The following is an 18,730-nucleotide window of genomic DNA, read 5'->3' as shown; positions in this document are numbered from 1 at the left end:
CTTTTCTCATCAGTGATCTTTTTATGTTTTGAGGCTATTTTTTTTTCTGGTAAGATTTACTTGGTAGCTGTGTTAAGAGTTTGCCCAGAGAGGCTCGGAGGTAACACAGACCTGCACTGGAGGTGACCAGAGTGGCCTGCTTGAATGGGATCTCCTCTGACCAGGATTATCTCTGCCAGTTATTTGAGCTCTTACTAAACTTGCTGTAGTCTAGACTTTACTTTGAGGTACAGACGTTTGAGTCAAGACTAGAGTCTTGCTGGCACAGGCAGGTGCTATTCAGCACTGCTAACCCAAGCATGAAAAACAAAACGTTGGAATTGCCATAGATTTTAAAATACTGAAATTTTTTTCCCCAGTGCCTTTCTATTCCTAGTCCCTTCTATTCAGACCTGAAGGTCTCTTTGAAAATGTAACCAAACTTCCACTGCATTTGTAGGAACTGAGAGCAGTTTTTACTGCCCCTCAAAGCCACCTGCCCAGTAATGAGTAAACTGCAGTAAATTTCCCACTGGGAGTTGATGGTTTATGTAATAAACTCCTGAAATCTGCCTGTTGTGGGACATATGTAGCTGGTCTTCTGTAACACGTTACAATGCATTGTACACAGATCTCTTTTTCTCTTCATATTTGTAGGTCTGCTACTTTTAAAACCCTTAACAGCTTTTCAGATTTGCTAGCTAGATTTAATTCACTAGAACAATTCATCTTATTTATTTATTTTTAAAATAACTATTAAAAATTAGTAATCTTTTATTATCCTGTTATAGTCCAATTGGAGACAGCTAAATGTTCCCAGATCTAATTTATCAGTCTTGAGAAGGTTTTTTTTTTGATAAACTAGAGAGGAGGGAATAATTTTTAAAGGTGAATTGAAATTACACAGTTGAATTTATAACAATTGGCTGCACAATAGCTGTAATTGAGTGACAAAACAAACAAGGTTGCTCCACATCAATAAAGAGGGAACCAAAAAAATGACACAATAACAGATGGACTGCAGTGAAGAAAAGAAATGCACTTGTCACGAGCAAGTGAAATATGTAGAGTTCAGTTTCTCTGAAGGGAGCACACTGTGCACCTGCCCAAACAAACTGTGTGCCACATCCAGCACAGGCATTGGCAGAAGAATCAGTTGTTCTGAGTGCTGTGACATATTTGTCCTGGTAGTCAGTGGTTATTTTTGGTAGGAAGGAGGAGAGTCCCGCTTTGTGATTAGCTGAGAGCAGAGACTTCATGGCTGTCACAGGTTCACCTGTTTGTGAGCTCTCAGTGGTGACCAGGGCGGTGTAAGGTGCCACTGCATCATTGGATATTCTCCTGTCAGGGTCTTGGGAGCAGCTTGACCCTGGTTCTTTTGTCCACCAGTTTATTCTGAAAAGTATTTGAGCTAAATTAGGTAACAGTCACCCTTCTGGTGGAGGGTCAGTGCAAGGAGAGGTCATGCACCTTGGAAGCAGGCTGCGCAACTGGTTCAAGACAACCCTCCAGGGTTAGGGCCAGGACTACTCAGTCCAGCTTCTGGCTGCAGGAGGGAGACTGAATGCATCCTGGTGAATACATTTGTGTTCAGGGAAATGAGTGTTTTTGTCTCCTGTGGGTGCTTTTGAAAATTTCTACCTCTGGGGAAAACAGTGGCATTTATTTGCTCAGTATTTTTATTGTAGTGTTCGACTTCACTGACTGCAAATCCATGCTCCCTTGTTAGCTACTGACATTTTCATCTCTTCCTTGTGCGTTTTCTTTTTTATTCCCTGCGGTGTTCTCTGAGTGTCTCCTTTTTCTCATTCTCTTTCTAGTTCTGTGCTAAAAACTGTCTTGCCTCTCCCTATTTTATTTTTCTCATACATAATCAGGAATGAAAAAAATGTCATTGTTTACTACTGAGGAGCAAGATATAATGCTCCAGATAGATTACTAGGGAAGGAAAATTCTGTCTTCTTTAAAGATTTGTTAAAAACGGGTAGCCTAATGTAGCATGTAAGGTCAGGTAGGTAGAAACCAAACCTTAATTTATGGTAGATGTCAGATCTGACACAAAAATGTATGAAGCATTTGAAATTTGAACCACTGCCTGGATATTTGATAAATTTAAAGTACAATAAATTACTAAGGGACGAAAAAGTGGTTGAGGACCAGCTCTAGGTGTTTATTTCATGTATGCAGGGTACCTCAAGTATCTGCATATAGACACTAATTTTCAGCTTTTCTTTACACTGGCTTTCTGGTAATGCTCCTGTGATGTTTTCCCCCTCCAGGGTTGCTGAGAGTCTGGTTGTGCCCAGTCTGTATGCGTGCAGTTACTGTTCTGAGTCTCACCTGTGATTTCATTTTGTTTCTCTTTCCAATCAGAAAATGAAGAGTTTGGCCCAAAGACGCCAGTCTGCACCATCTTTGATCTTTGTTAAAGCACTCAGCAGATCTAGATCAGCTTCAAGGTGAGTCAGTGAGTTTTGCTGGCTGTACTGTTTTGCAGTTTCTCAGCCCAGAACTTGAAATGTTTTTGAACTGTTGTCCACAGCAGGTTGTTGAACACAATTCAGGCTCCTCGGTAGCTGCACAACTTTAAAGCCTGCTGAAAGATGTGACAGAACCAGCCCAGGCACCGAGCTGATCTCCTAGATGGGGTTTCCCCAGTGCTGCCACACTGAGCTGTTTGCACCTGGCTGGGTGGGCAGGGCTGCTCTGCAATTTGTAACTGGGGATGTGACATTTGGGCTGCTCATCTGTGAGCAGTTTGTGACTGGTTGTGATTGCCTGCTGTGGGCAGAAGAAGCCGAATGCTTACTGCCTTGGACACTCCACAGTGTCACGCATAACTCAGGATTGTTCCCTGTAGAGTTGCACAATTTAATTTGAGCTAAGTTTCTTCTCTTGCTGCCCGCTGCATGGTACAGGCTCTCCAGGGCTCTGGAAGCACCTGCTGATTCAGGACAATGCTGTGGACCAGGAATCTGGAGATCACAGCCTTCTCCTGTCCAGTATTAGCACTTGCGGGGCTGAATATGTGGGTGTTAAGCATTCAGCATTTTTGGCCTTGTCTTCTGCCAGAATTGGCCATCCTTTCTCCCCTCCCTTCCTCCCTCCCTCCTCCAGTGTATAGCTGCCATAGAAATGGAAGTTTCTATGGAGCTAGTCCCCTGTCCAGCCCCAGCCCTGACCTGCCATTTGAACCACTCTGCATACATAACTTTTTTCTCCCTGCACTACAGTTCATTAGACTTTAAACTTACAAAACGTGTTTATCGAGAAGCGAACCATCTGGTAGGCTGTTAATGCTTCCAGCTGTGTATTGCTCTTTATGAAGAAATGTTATTGAGGGAAATAAAAGTATGACTTTGTAAGGAATATTTTTTCCTACTCTGTGGTGTGTTAAATAATCAGTACGTGAGCTTTGGAAAGTTTTTTGTCTTTGATCTAATTAATACCTGGTTTGACATCATGCAGAATTCCACAGTATTTCAGAAACCTGTGAAAGTATTCTGTGAAAAAATCAGAGTTCCAAAATAGGGAAAGGCAAAATTCATTTACCTGTTGAAATACAGACATTAATATTTTTCTTCAATTCTACTTTTTAAATTTACTTTTTTACCTGCTCCATAAGTTCAGAAATAAGAAATAGCTGTAGAGACACTGAGTGTAGAGTAATTTCAGTATATAAGCCGCACCATTTTGACTAAAATTTTGGTCCAAACCCGAAGTGCGGCTTATAATCAGGTGCGGCTTATATACGGACAAAGAACAAAAGGTTGCTGTTTTAATTTGGAGGACAGGTGTGTCTACTGAGAAAGGCAGGAACTTCTCTTTGAAATGGAGAATGTAAACCCCCTCCCTCCAAATTAGTCGAATTTTGAAATCAAGGGGCTTTCAGGCAAAGATACGGGAATTAGGAATAACAGTTCTTTTCTAGGGAAATTAAAATAGAAATACAGTACTACAAAGAAACAAACTCCAAACCCTGACAAAGTCAGAGTACAACCTGACACCCTGTCAGGCAGGGTGTTGGTAGCAGTCCCATTAAATGGTGGCTGCATCCTCCTGCAGTGACAGATGTGATTCAGTTGAAGCAGTGCTCCTGCAGAGTATCTGTTGTTGAGATAAGGATCACTGCCCCCACCCTCAACAGATGGTGATAGAATAGATACCTTTTATCACACTCTGTATTATAATGTGCGGCTTATAATCAGGTGCGGCTTATGTATGGACAGAGAATGAAAAATTGCCGACAGCCGGAAGTGCGGCTTATACTCAGTGCGGCTTATAATCGTGAAATTACTGTAATACACACTACATTTTCACCTAAGAATTTAATGCTTTCTTAAGTGTCTTGCTTGTATATCCCAGATCAGAATTATTTCCTAATCTAGTGTGTGAAAGGATTCTTTCATAAGACCAGTTGGCAGAAGCTGTGTGGTGGAGACGACCGAAGAGGGGAATGCCTCTCCTTGTTCTGCAGTAAGCAATGCTTGTCCTACACAACAACAGATGGATGCTCCCTCAGTCATGTCTGTCCTGTGCCTGTGGCATGCAACAATTCAGCTGCTTCTGTTGTTTTGAACTGAAGTCTGTGGCCTTTGTAAGAGGTACTAGGTGATGACTGAGGATGCTGAAGTCAGAGCAGGTGATTTTGTAGCTTTGGAGTGTTTCAGTTTAGAGGGTGACACTTTGCATGGTGTTTATTATTGTTCACAGGAGCAGCAGTTCTCACCTGTGCCTGACTTCCTTGTTTGGCTGTGCAAAGCACATTCCCTTTCATCACCAAAACTGATGGATGAGTTTGATCTTTCCACTCCATTTCTTGTGTAAATGCTTAACTCTGGTGAAGTGCTTTCTCTGAAGAAGAGCTCAAGAGCAACAAAATGACTTCTCATGTTTTCTAATCTCCTCCAAATGTTTTACCTCAGACCTGTCTCTACTCTTAGTTGCTATAGACACAGCCAGTCTGAAAAATCTATTATGCTTCTCTGGCAGTGAACCTTAATACTGGGACTCCATAACACTTACTTGTTAATGGTTGATTAATGACTTGTAGGTAATAAAGCTCCTATCTGAAGTTCACAAACATCTGTGAGGGATTTATTTGAATACTCTCACCTCAGCAGCTGGCTAACCTCAATATTTGTTGAAATTAATGAACAAGTGCAAAGTTTAAAAGGGCAGGAAATACTTAGAAGCCGAGTCAGTTTGTATTTTTATACCACTTTATATGTCAGGTGTCCCTGGTTTATATGCAGGGCACTTTCATAAAATGTAGTGGCACTTTGGACAGACTTACTCTGGGGCATTTTAAAGTTTATTAATGCTATTTATTCGAAGAAACCACTGTGACATCTGGAGATGGCTATTTAGTATTCAGAGGACGAAGGTTTTTGATGGTAGTGTTACTGTAGCTGTGATGACCCAAGGATGTGTGTAAGACAAGATGATCTGACAGGAAAAACCAGATACTTGTTTGGGCCATTGTCCTCTTACCCAGTCCTGAAAGAAGAGCAAGTCTGAAAGTCTTGTGTGCTTAAGAACTTGTTGTCTTTTTCTCCAGATATATAATTTGGTTTAATGAACATTCAGCTTTCATTACAAGTCTTACCTTGCCTTGTCAATCATATAGAAGAAGTTACATGATATTCAGCCTAAAGAAGATTTCTGGGATGGCTGCACAGCATGGTGGCATACAGAAAGGAAACCTTGCTGTAATCCATGCCTCACTTGACTGGTACCTGCAGGCAGAAGAGAAACATAGTAAATACTGCAGATACTACAGTGGGATTTGGGCCCTTACATCTAGGAGATGAAGATATGCAGACCACCATTGCCACATGTTCATTTCTCTTTTTTTCCAGTACAGCTTCTTTTGCATCACAAAATTGTGATGAATAGCCATGTAAAGACTCTTTACATGATCAAATCTACTCTTCAGAAGCACTTTGAGAAAGGTTATTGTAGAAATACTTTGGAAAAGTAAGCTTTTGGTACTTTTCTTGGCTCATATTCAGGTGCTGAAAAAATAAATTTAATTGTTAATTCCATTAATGCATATGAAATTGGCTATGGATTTGGGTTAGTTATATTTATCCCCAGACTTGTTCTGCAGTTGTAATTTTCCTCTTACTTTTTCTTGGTGTCTTTTAGTGAAGCCTGCACAGCTTAATGATACAGTTCATTGCAATATAAATTACATGCTTGAAATAGAAATGTCTGAGGCCTGGATTTAAAGCATCAGGTATTGTCATCTCAAATAATTGATACAGATTATTAAAGACTTGTTTCAAGTCAAATGTTCAGCTTTTGTTCTGCTGTCCCTCAAAACAATTTTCACACGTGACAAAACACAAGTTTTTGCTCTGCATTGGTGGTCTTCTGCTTGCATCTCTAATATTTCACAGGGACAGCCAAACTCTGTGCTGCAGTCGCCAGCAACTTCCCCTTTTCTACTGCACACCTCAACAGATCTTTGAAAGTGATATTTTTACATGTTGAAACTAAGTAATACAATTTCACAGTTTCTGAATCTGGAAGACCATTTATAGATCTGTGTCTCTACACATAAAAGGTGTTAAAATACTGAAAATGTAACAACTCTTTTTTACAGTATGAAGTGTGTTTATGATGTTATTTTGGTGTAAGCTGGAAGCATAGGCTGTTTAAAAAAAACCCCAAAGGATATTTTTTAGAAAGTTTTATTAATAAATCCCCTGAATAAAGAACCTGAAAAAGAAGTTCCTAAAATGTTATGTAATTTTGTTATGTGGCTTTTATGGTTGAAGAAGTGGAAGGTAAAAACTGAAGATTTCACAAGTTTCCAAGGTGTTTTCTCCCCTTGTTTACATAGAAGTAATGTTATGCCATTCACAGAGAGATTGTTCTTCCTTCTTCCAGTGCACAGTAAGTGATTCTGGCATGTCATCTTTTAGGGGTCCTGTGCCAAAGGCTAAATATCCCAGATAACGAAGATCATATGTGTAATCTAGTAATACATTCCACTTGGCGCGAGTCAAATACAGAGTGTTCCCAGAGTCTCGGACATTGTGTTTTCAGGGTCTTAGTCAGAAGATATCTGGATGATCCAAGCTATGTGACTAGAAGAAGACAAAAATAGAGACTTTTAATAAATGTAAATTGCCAGAAGGCCTTAACTGTCTCTTTTTCACGGGGAAGATGAATAGTTGGTGTTTCAGGCAAAACCCATAGCAGGGACGAAGGGGATAAAAGTCCATTGGCAGTGACCAACTTGTTATATAGATATTTCAGCTGGGATAATTTTGCTGGTTCTCCAGTCGTTTCCATGCTGATTTTGCCTCGCAGTGAGGTCTGTGTGAGGTGTGCTTGGCTGGCGAGGCGATGAGAGGCAGCCAGGCCTGGGCCGCGCGCCGCGGCCGTTTTTACCTGCTGGCGCAGGACCAGGCCCCGATGCAGAGGCTGCCCTGCCTGCTCTCCTGTTTGCCCATGTGGAGGTGGGTGTTGCTCTCACACAGCCCCCAGGCACCATGGCAGCATTTGCTGGAGCGTGGGCCGTGGGTGGCACGTCCCTGGCAGAGGCAGAGGAGTGGCACGCTGGGCCAGGGCCACTGTGGCCTGGGCGGCCGATGGTGCCACTGCGGGTGGGGACATGGCTGAGGGCCAGCCCTGGGGTGGCGTGGGACGAGCAGTGCCTCGCCCAGGAGTTTGCAGGGCTGTGAGGGGCAAAGGCCGTGCTGTGTGTGTGTGCCAGTTTCCTGGCTTGCCTTCCACATGTGGGAATTTGCCTCTGGAGCAGCTACCAGCAGGGAGAGCGGGGCTGAGAACCAGAGCGGGAGTTGGCACAGACAGGCACCAACCATCCCGGCTGGCTCCAACCAGTGTCAAAAAGGAGGGAAATCACCAAAGCAAATGAAGGTTTCTTTGCTTCTTAGTCTAATTCTTAGATTTAATTCAGCCTCAAAACACTTGATCAGGATTTTTTTTGAGTTTTTTTTTATTTTGTGGAAAGTTCTGACGTTTTAACATTTTACGCTTAATCAAATTGGGCAGAAATCTCTGTACGAGAACTGCCCTGGATATTTCTCCCCTCAATATATTGTATTTCCCTATGTAAGGTAAGCATATATAAATTTGTAGAAAAATAGTAATTTTTTTAAAAATTGCTATTTTTTATTTAATACTCTTTCTTTTTAATGGAATTACATATAATTAAAACAATTTGTGATGATATTCTGGAAGTTGTCAGTTTCTAGTATATCTAATTCATGCCTGATTAAAGCTAATTATAATGCTGGACTATTGCTTCCTTAAACCATGTGTTTGAACACAGAAGTTACTTTTACATAATAATAACTGAGGACAAAATTTTATTAACTGTTAACAAGGTGATCTTTCTGAGGCTTCAGATGGCCTTTTAACTCAGAGGTTGGCAATCCTGCCCCTCTGCTGTGTTTTTTCTGTTTTGTTTTGTATGAGTGTATGTGTGCATATGTTTGTTTTTGATAAAACCCCTCAGTTCTTAATTTTTGACCTACAAACTGGCTTTTAGTGATGTTTGTACATCTGGAGATGGAAATGAGCTGTGGCTTTCAGAGATATGCTGCTTTTTTATTAAAAGGAAAGGACTAGAGGCAAGAAGAAAGGTTTGGAAGCGGGGTTTTGGAGGGATTGGAGTTTAAATAAGGGATTAATTTTACAGTAAATTACTGATAGTTTAACACCAGTGCCTAAAGCTGATTCCTTTGTGGAGAAAGTTATGGCACTATGAAGACAGTGGGGGCAGTACTCATCAGGATGAGTACAGGGCTCTGCTTGTCCAGATGTCTCAGTGTCCACATGTGCTTTTGGCTGCAGCCCATTTAAAGGACTTTTTGGATTGAGGTCTGGCAGAACGCAGCTGTTGTCCAACCATTGTGTATCACTGATTTTAGACAATAAAATCTCTGCCAGGTGACAGTCTGGCCAAGCAGTTTGGGCAACAGCATACCTGAGGAAATCACAGACCAACTTGCTCAGTCTGCTTTGAGATCATTTTATCTTGTGTAAACAAGCAGAAAGGCTCTAATGATGTGCAGGCTGATGTGCAGCCTCTGGTGCTCTCACCTCTGACAGGGGCCAGTGTTAAATACCTGTTGGACTCTCCTCTGGGCTGATAATGGAGCTGCTTCTCCTGGTCCAGCTGCGTCCTCATGGTGCACAAAGCTGCTGGTGTGGGGTTTTAATCACATCATGGGAGTACTAGTCTGTATTTAGGTATTTTCTGTGCCCATTCTTTAGTGTTTGAGTACTGGGAGCTAGATGTAATGAAGGATAATAAACCTCAAGGGCAAGACTCTAAATTCATGACAGAAAGACGTCTTCTCAGAGGCTTCCTGACCTCTCAAGTGCCTCTGTTCTTTAGACACTGCCCTGCTGACCGGAGAGCTTACCAAACGCCTGGAGTTCTGCTTTTGCACATCCCAGTACAGCATAACTTGGCAGCACTGAGCAGGTAATTATCATCATAAGGCATAGAGATGTAGGCAGTCCTCTAACACTTTTCTTCCCCAGCTCAGATCACTAGCTGAGTAGGAACCTCTGACTAACCTACCTGAGTAGCTGCATGAAAAACTTGTTGAGCAAATAGGTGGGCAGTTATGGGAGAGCAAACAGGTGCATGTGGCTCCATGCATGTTCACAAGGAATCTGGGTCACTACACTTGCTATTGCTGGCAGCAGCAGGCATATCAAGTAATCTCTTCACTGTAATAGGATAATTCCTGTGCTGTAGTACAAGTATCAAAATATATTCAAAGCCCTGGAGGCATAGCAAAGCCAGATTTGTTCCTGTAACAACTGGACAGGTGAAGTGACAGTCCTGTTGGCACCCATACTGGTCATCCCTCTTAGAGAAGTGGTGCTTACAAACCAAAGCTAATACAGGGGCTGAGGATCTCCTCTCTTCATGTCTGTGGTGGGGCTTTGTGGAGTTCACCCCATTGTGTCCCAGAGTTCATAGAATCCTAGGATGACTTGTGTTGGATGAGACCTTGAAGATCATCTAGTTTTAAGCTCTCTGCCATGGACAGGGATACTGTCCACTAGACCAGATTGCTCAGGGCCCCATCCAACCTGACCTTTAACACTTCCAGGAATGGGGTGTCTGCAACTTCTCTGAACCACCTGTGCCAATGCCTAACCACAATCACAGTATAGAATTCTTCCTAAGATCTAATCTCAACCTACCTATCTGAATTGCTTCTTCAATAACGGGAAAATCAGAGCCTAAACAGGGAGGACTGTTGAGCAGTGAAACATTGAGACACCACAAGCAGCCCCACTGGTATTACTTAGTAATTGAGTGGGGTGACTGACAGGCAGTAAACCGAAGCAGCAAACTAGAAAATGCCATTTCCCTGTTGAAAGGACATAGTCACACGAGTGCCTTACTCTTGCCTGTCTACAGCCTGTGTGACATATAACTGGAGATGTTAGGGTCAGCAGAAACATGTAGGATCACTGACAGCTATCCATGATGTTCCAGAAAGGATTTCAAAAGATGTCTGCACCAGTCTTTTTACCTCATATGCACACCAGCTTTAAATTACCTGTTTCTGTAGAGATCTGCAGAATGTCCTAGATATTTTTGGTAACCCAGAATTCCTGGCTGCTATATGACCTGTGCTGAACTGTTGTAATATACTTTACAAGAAGATATATGAAAACCCTTTTCAATAAAAGGTCAATTTTATCCATGAGGTAAGTCAAAGTCAGTGGAGTTGAGCTAGGCTTTTAAATGTTCCAGTTTTGATTAAGTGGGATTAATTATCCTAATTGAAATTACTGCTTCTCAAAAAAGTTAAGGTAGGACAAAAACCTTATCCCTTCAGCTGACTAAAATAATACTGGATCTCTAGTGGGACTGAGATGCCAGAGTGCTCCTCTGTATGCCTCCTGAGAATGGGTAGGAGGAAGTTTGGTTGGAAGTAGCAAAAGTAGCCTGTGCAATTTTTGTAGGCCATGAGAAGCTCCAAAAAGCCCAGACAGCCAGAACTGTAGAGGTGGGGTGTTTTGAGGTTTTCTTTCCCCTCAGTTCATCCTACTTTTTTTCCTATTTTTTTTTCTTGATTATCTTTCTTTTTTTACCCCCAAAGGTCACTTTTTTGTTGACTTTTTTTTTTTTTGGTCTGAACAATGAAGTCTTTGGAGTAGACAGTGCCTGGAGTGGCATTTCCCCGGTGCAACTGCGAAGAGAGAGTAACTCAAGGTGGTGCTGCTATGTCAGTCAGTAAAAGTGAGTGGGAACTGCAGTGGTGAACAGAGGATTGATACTCTCAAAGACCAAGAAGCTTTTACTGAATTCAGCATGCAAATGTGACCTCTCCCAAACCTCTCCCTTTCTCAGGGGGCTTTAGACCAAAACCCCTTGAACTTGTTGACTCCTGTATAGCAGGACTGGAGAACACCCACACTGCAAGAGTTTTTCAATAGGATTTAAATAACTTACGCTAAATTATTTTCTGGTGGCAATACGGAAAATACAACCAAAACGTGTGGTGCTAATTTATACCAATAGAGAATTTTACCCTTGTGTTAAATTTTCAGAGTAAACACCTTGCAGCTGTTTGTTAAAGTAAAACAAAGGGCCTGGAAGCAAACCAAACCACAAGTGTGTTTCCTGTCTCCAGCCTCCATGCTGTAGTGCATGCTTGCTCTGCAGAGAATATTGTCCTTTTGGCTATGTAAAAATTACTTAAGTGCAGCTTTGTTTATAGTTAAGCTGCCAAGCTTCCATCCTGAAAAGTGTGAGGATTTTGTTTTAATGATGCATTTCACCCTACAGCTATGTGATATTTTACTGCCAGACTACAGAAAAGTAGCCTGTTATGTGCCTCAGCACCTGAAACATTTCGTACAAACCACCTTATTCTTCATAATAATTTTTATTGTGTTTCATAAGGTTTTGACATCATGCAGAGATAATAAAAGACAATTTTTAGAATCCTATTATAATTGCATTATATATAGATATATATATAGTATTAAAATGTGCACACTGAGTTTTAGAAGCAGAGGAGTGATACCCAATTTCATGAATAAAAGTTTTAGCCTTGATTTCTGCCCTAAAATTTAAATTTGTCTATTTATCTGAGTATAACTTGCTCCCAGTCTCAATTAATATACATCTTCCTTCCATTGTCCAGGCTTGTGCTTGTCCTGCCTGTGCTGGAGAATGGGCTGCAGCACATTTTGGTCTGAAGTCTTTGTGACCATTGGGATTCACTACTTGATCTTGGGTGTGATTTTCTGAGGTCCAGCTGCTTGCCTGGGTAGAGCGAGGACAGCCCTGTGCTTGGAGGCTGTGAACTGAGGCTGGTATGTGCTCCAGGTCAGAGGACTCCCTGTGAGATCCAGAGGCACCGTCCATAAGGGAAAATGCAGGTGTGAGGGGTGACTGCCCCATATTTCTTCAAATACATAACTTGTAAAAAAGAAGTTGCAACCAGTAAAGAACAATTGTAAAGTAGAATCAGACATTGTAAAACTTAGCAACTAATGCTCTTTGAAAAACCAAGTAGAGCTCACTTGTTTCATGGTATAAAAGCTACTGTACCCGCAATGGTGATGGCCTAGGGGACTTTAAAGGAGTGCTGCAGAAAATAGACTTGCTATTTCTGGAATGCTGCACTGTTTTCACAAAGTGCTGCTTCAACTGCATAAGATTTACCAAAGATAACAGCATGCAAACATGCCCAGCATCCTCAGAACGAAGCTCCCTTGGCATAGCAGGGATCAATTGACAGCAGATTTTCAGAAATGGGTTGGCAGCCCATGTGATTAAGGGAGTTTTATGCTTGTTTATTCAAGTCCCTTCTAAAAATAGTCCGTGTCAGTTTACAACTGCATACTAACTTTGTACTGGCCCACATCTTACCTACCACCTTCCTGGAAAACACTCCTACCTCATACTTTTTGAAGATTTCTCTCATACTTTTTGTGCTTTCTTTCGCCCTCCAAGTATAATTATTATGTATTAAAATAAAGTGCTGTACAAGTGTAGATGAGGTGCATATTCAGGATCATGAAGATTTGAAGTGGGCGGATCCTGAGCATGTGGGCGACAAACATGTGGGCGACTTGCCGAGGGCACTGGTTTTGGTTCAGAGGCAGTGGCAGAAAGGAGCAGTTAGCACCTTTAAAAATGTAGAGGATTTTATATATCTCTCTCTATATATATATCTATAGCTATATATATCTGCCTGTCTAAATAGGGCTCTGAGCTGCAGATTGCTCCGTGTGGGTGAGCCTTGTCTGTATTACCTTGTTCACAGCCATGGGAGCTGTGGATGCTGGTCCTTGAGGCCAGCAAGGCTTTGTGTGGTCGTGCTGAACAGGCAGTGGAGATGGAGCAGGCTGGACTGAGCAAGTCATGGGCATTGGGCATGGCTGTTGGCATCCCTGTTTTCCACTCTTTGCTCCATGGATAGTTTGTGCCAAGCCAGAAGCCATCACAAGGGCATCTCCAGATAGATGGTGTTATTGGGGAGTACTGTGTTGTATCTCCCTGTTTCTTCCCTTTTCCATCTACAGCTGGTTTGAGGGAATGATAAAAAACTTACACAGGGCTTTGCTTGTTCCTCAACTGTTTTTCAAAGACAAAGCCCCTTGCTGACAGATTTTGGAGGTAGGTCTGCAAATGGGTGTAGTGCAATTGTGCCTTCTTTCTCTTCATGGTCGTTCTAGCCTGAGGAGTGATTCTTCAAGCCATATGCTTTAATAAGCTGCCAGCAGGCAACTAAATTAATCAGGAGCATGAACAGGACTGTCTCCATTGTCCTATGTTCAGGCCCAAGCATGGGCAGTTGTTTTCAGTGTACGAGAAAAGCTCTTTTATTTACGTTTTCACTCTTCTTTAGTACAGAACACAGCGATCTGGTTTGTGTGATTGCTTTGGCAAAGGCTACGACAATTTTGTCAGGTTGGCTAGGATACAGTTCAAGTCACATCCAGATTACCATCTATGATGAAATTCAATGTGTGTTCAAGTCCTGAAACCTTAACATTACCCTTTGGTGCACTGTAAGGAGTGCTGCAAGGTGAGTCAATACTCACTGCTGAGTTAAAGATTTGGTTGGGGTTTTTTTTCCACCTTATCTCACCTTATTTGGCAGCTCTTCCACACCAAATTCAGCCTATTTGCTTTTGGTTAGTTAAAGAATTGTTCTCACTACATTATTAAGCTAATTGCCTTGAATGCAAAACACCCTCTAGCCACAGTAAGGGTGATATGTCTGAGTGTTAATGGATTTCCAGCAATAAACCATCTTGGCTTACAAACGCCAGTTAACAGGCCCTGCCTCATTAGCAAAAAAACGAGGAAGCCATCTATTAAGGTCCTATTGAAGCTCCTTCTCACAGTACTCTTTAGGAGCTTAAGGGTTGGAGTAGGAGGTGCAGAAAATTAGTGCAAGTATTGTTACCTGATTTCCAATATACAGTAATTTCACGATTATAAGCCGCACCATTTTGACTAAAATTTTGGTCCAAACCCAAAGTGCGGCTTATAATCAGGTGCGGCTTATATATGGACAAAGAACAAAAAGTTGCTGTTTTAGTTTGGAGGACAGGTGTCTGCTGAGAAAGGCAGGAACTTCTCTTTGAAATGGAGAATGTAAACCCCCTCCCTACAAATTATTAGAATTTTGAAATCAAGGGGCTTTCAGGCAAAAATATGGAAATTAGGAATAACAGTTCTTTTCTAGGGAAATCAAAATAGAAATACAGCACTACAAAGAAACAAAGTCCAAATCCTGACAGAGTCAGAGTACAACCTGACACCCTGTCAGGCAGGGTGTCGGTAGCAGTCCCATTGAATGGTGGCTACATCCTCCTGCAGTGACAGATGTGATTCAGTTGAGGCAGTGCTCCTGCAGAAGGTGCAGTTTCCCTCTGGAGGTCCAGTGGTGATGTGGAGAAATCCGGTTTTCCACTGGAGTCCAGTGGAGAAAGGGGCTCCCTTAGTGTCCCAAAACCTCTGTTTTTATCTTGGTAGGAAATGTTGGGCTGTTCCCCCTGGCTGGAGCAACTTCCAATGGGACGCAGTAATTTTATCAGTCACACAGTGGGACTCAATGGGCCATTAGCAGAAAATGACTCGCTGGAGGAAGGATGGGTTGTGAAAAGATAAAGAACAATGGCCTGCCTGGTTTCAATGGATGGCCCATTAGCAGATTATCTGCCATTGAGATAAGGATCACTGCCCCCACCCTCAACAGATGTTGATAGAACAGATACCTTTTATCACGCTCTGTATTGTAACATGCGGCTTATAATCAGGTGTGGCTTATATATGGACAAAAAAGCAAAAAGTTGCTGAAACCCAGAAGTGCGGCTTATACTCAGTGCGGCTTATAATTGTGAAATTACTGTAAGCTCTATTAAGAAAGTGGAAGAATTTACCTTCTAGATCTTGCTCACTTTTGGGGGTATCTCTGCTTGTCACAAATGACATGTTTTCCCTGACTGATAATCCATTTTGGCAAAAATCCATAATGTGGGCTGAACTGTAGACATTTCTTATGGTGCAGATAGCTGCTGTTTTCACAGCATACCTCTGAAAAGATGTGAGTAGCTCCTGCTTCTCTCAGTGGGCTGCTCTAGCCCAAAGCTGTGATTCAGCAATGGTAAAGTATTGAGAGATGCTGAAGTTGAAAGTTCCTTTGCTTTATTATTCCTAAAGGAAAAATTCCTTATTCTTTAGAGCCATCCAAAACTGGCCTTTGAGATCTACAGAGTAAGCCTGATGTCTCTAAACACTGTGAGGAAGATTAGCAGGTGCTCTGCTTGGTGGCCTCTCTAGCCTGTAGCCGAAACAAGGTTAGATTTATGCTGCAAGGTCTGCTGTAGGCAGATCCTCTTCACTGTTTTTCATAAATGACTTGGACACAGGACTTGAAGGTACACTTACATCAGTTTGCTGATGACACCAAACTGGGAGGAACTGTTGACTCCCTGGAAGGCAGAGAGGCCCTGCAGAGAGATGTAGGCAAATTAATGAAGTTTAACCAGGGTAAGTGCTGGATTCTGCACCTGGCATGGGGCGACTGTGGATGTACAGACTGACTGGGGAGTGAGATGCTGGAAGACAACCCAGGGGAAATGGATCTGGGGGTCCTGGTCAGTGACAAGTTGAATATGAGTCAGCAGTGCCCTGGCAGCCAGGAGGGCCAAGCATGTCCTGGAGAGCATCAAAAGCAGTGTGGGCAGGAAGGGGAGGAAGGGGATTCCCCTCCTCTACTGACTGGTGACACCTCCACCTGGAGTTCTGTGTCCAGTTCTCACACAGAAAGAAAATGAACCTATTGGAGCCGGGAGAGGAAAGCCATGAAGATTACTAGAAGGATGGAACATCTCTCTGAAGAAGAAAGACTGACAGGATTGGAACTGTTCAGCCTATAGAAGAGCTCTGTGGAGACCTAAAGGTGGCCTGTAAGATAGGTTTCTCTGAAGGGTGTTAAGGTATCCCGTACCTGGAAAGATTCAAGGTCAGGTTGGTCAGGACTCTGAGCAAGTTGGTGTAGAGGAAATTGTCCCTGCTCTTTGCAGAGCTGTTGGACTAGATGACCTTTAAAGGTCCCTTCCAACCCAGGCTATTCTGTGACTCTGTGATTGAATGATTCTAATGGGTCCCTTCCACCTCAGGATATTCTATGAATCTATGATTGATTGTATGAAAACCGGAAAGATCCTCTGGTCCTTACTTGAGCATCAGTACCAGTGGAGGTTTGCAGGATTTATACCTACAGTACGTATTTGTGAAATGAGTGCAGGCCAAGTTGTTCACTGTTAGAGGAATTTGGAAAGGTATTATGTATGTGTTTGACAGACCAAGCACAGCCTCACGCATGGCTGGGCTGGGTCAGGTTTCAGCCTTTTGAATAGCTATCATTTCACTACTCTGCTGATGAAAAGGTGTATTTCTCACCTACATCTGAGAAAGACTTCAGAGGTTAAGAAGAGAAATGGCATTTTATTTCAATAGGTATCAATCATGTGGAGAGCACTGGTGCTGCATCATAAGAGGAAATCAACTTCTGTGGCTTTAGAGAGATCATCAGTGGAGAAAAGTTCTGGCAGAGAACAGCAACCAAAACAATGGAATGAGGTTTAGGACGGAGCATGAGCAGTCTGTGAGAGGATGTCATATAGCTGAGATACTTGCAGCAGCTCATTCCAGCTTACCTTGGAACAGGTTGTTCCCTGAGGCATCTTAGAGCTTAATCTAAACCCATGATAGGCTGAAGTCATCATCAACTGAAATCAGGGGAAAGCTTCCTATTGGAATAAATGACATTTGGATCATGGATTTAGTAACCACTTAGCACGGATTGTTGAGCTCTCCTTCAAAAAGTATTTTTTTTTTCATTGTTTTCACTATAAACAGAGAATAAAGCTATCATCTTCATTAACACCAAGAATAAACATTTTGTGGGTCATGCCATTCGGGTATCAGCTTTATTGGAAACCCCAAGGACACTCTTCAGGGGGAAGAAGTATGTTTTGTGTTTCTGTGGTTTCTGGTAAATAAAGGATCGATGAAGTGAGCTCTGATGTTTGCTTTCACACCAAATGCTGCCAAGATGTGTTTTTCAGTATTAGGCTGACTACTGTAGATTTCACCCTCATATGTTTCACCTACAAAATTGAAGTGGTCTTTTAAATCATAGTGTCTTTTGAATAGGCACAAAATTACTACTTTGATTAATTTGAAAAATAAGAGGTATAAGAATTTATGTACTGGAAACACCCAGAGAGAAATCTTCAATTATCTTTCTGCTAGTTTCATCCTGCAAAGTAATTTTAGTGTTTTCCTGAAGAGCTCAAGAATAACTCTGTAGATATCTTCAAATTAAAACATTTTGTCCTTAGTTAAAATCCCACATGGAAATTTCAGACCCCCAAAATAGTAATTTGAGAAAAAAATGTCCACTTCAGATTAGTTTTATAATGGCAGTGCCATCAAAACATAAGTGTCAACCCTGCTTCCTTACAAAATGGAACATTACTGATTGCTGGCTCTACAGGATCCCTATCTAACCCCATCTTTCAAGAATCAGTTCACAGTTCCTTCTTAACATTGTTAAGCCAGATGACAGCTTTTCTTTCTACCAAAATGGAAAGATGTTACTGTGTAGGATTTTTACATGTGCTAATCATAAAGTGGTTTTTAGGGAAACACAGGAGAGGCAGCGAGAGCCCTACATCACTGATTTTCATTTTTTATTTATATCATGTTGACCTGAGTTTTGCCTAATTTTATTGAAATAAATTTTCAAAGAATCAGTATTTACGTACTTAGCACTTTTTCAAATTTAGACCTATCAAATGGTGAGAAAAATCATTGAGCCATTAAAAACTGAGCTGCAAAAATACCTCTCTCGTATAAATCCTTATGCCTGAGGATATTGCTGATCTGCATTTTCTTCAATGTAACAACACTTGGGTTTCATTCATGTCTTGTAACAAAGGAACATTAATTGAGAGGATCAAAAGCCTGCTTTCCAAAAGACATTTCTGTCACTGCTGACATGAATTTCATCCATGTTCCTTGTTCCTGGAGCGTTAGAAGATTCTGGCTAAATTAATAGCTTTGATTTTTTTTTTCCACTTTGAAGAAAATACTGACACTTTTTTTTTTTTTAATAAGGCTTATCAGGTAAGGTCTAATATTAGTATATGTAAGAGTGTTTATTAGAGTTCAGCTGAGAGATGTGCTTGGAAGGCACTGGCTCAA

General features: G+C 41.7%; 1 protein-coding gene across 1 annotated transcript in view; it reads left to right on the top strand.

Annotated features, from left to right (window-relative positions):
• The window catches only part of ARHGAP20 (Rho GTPase activating protein 20), a 61,087-nt gene that overhangs the window by 7,681 nt on the left and 34,676 nt on the right, over positions 1-18,730 (top strand). The window contains 1 exon segment of the mRNA XM_033051884.1: positions 2,353-2,438. Coding sequence (XP_032907775.1) covers positions 2,353-2,438 — 86 coding nt within the window.

This window comes from Catharus ustulatus, chromosome 2 (assembly GCF_009819885.2).
Source record: "Catharus ustulatus isolate bCatUst1 chromosome 2, bCatUst1.pri.v2, whole genome shotgun sequence".
Lineage (NCBI taxonomy): Eukaryota > Metazoa > Chordata > Aves > Passeriformes > Turdidae > Catharus > Catharus ustulatus.
Note: the sequence above shows the minus strand (reverse complement) of the source record. Positions and strands in the feature narration are given on the sequence as shown.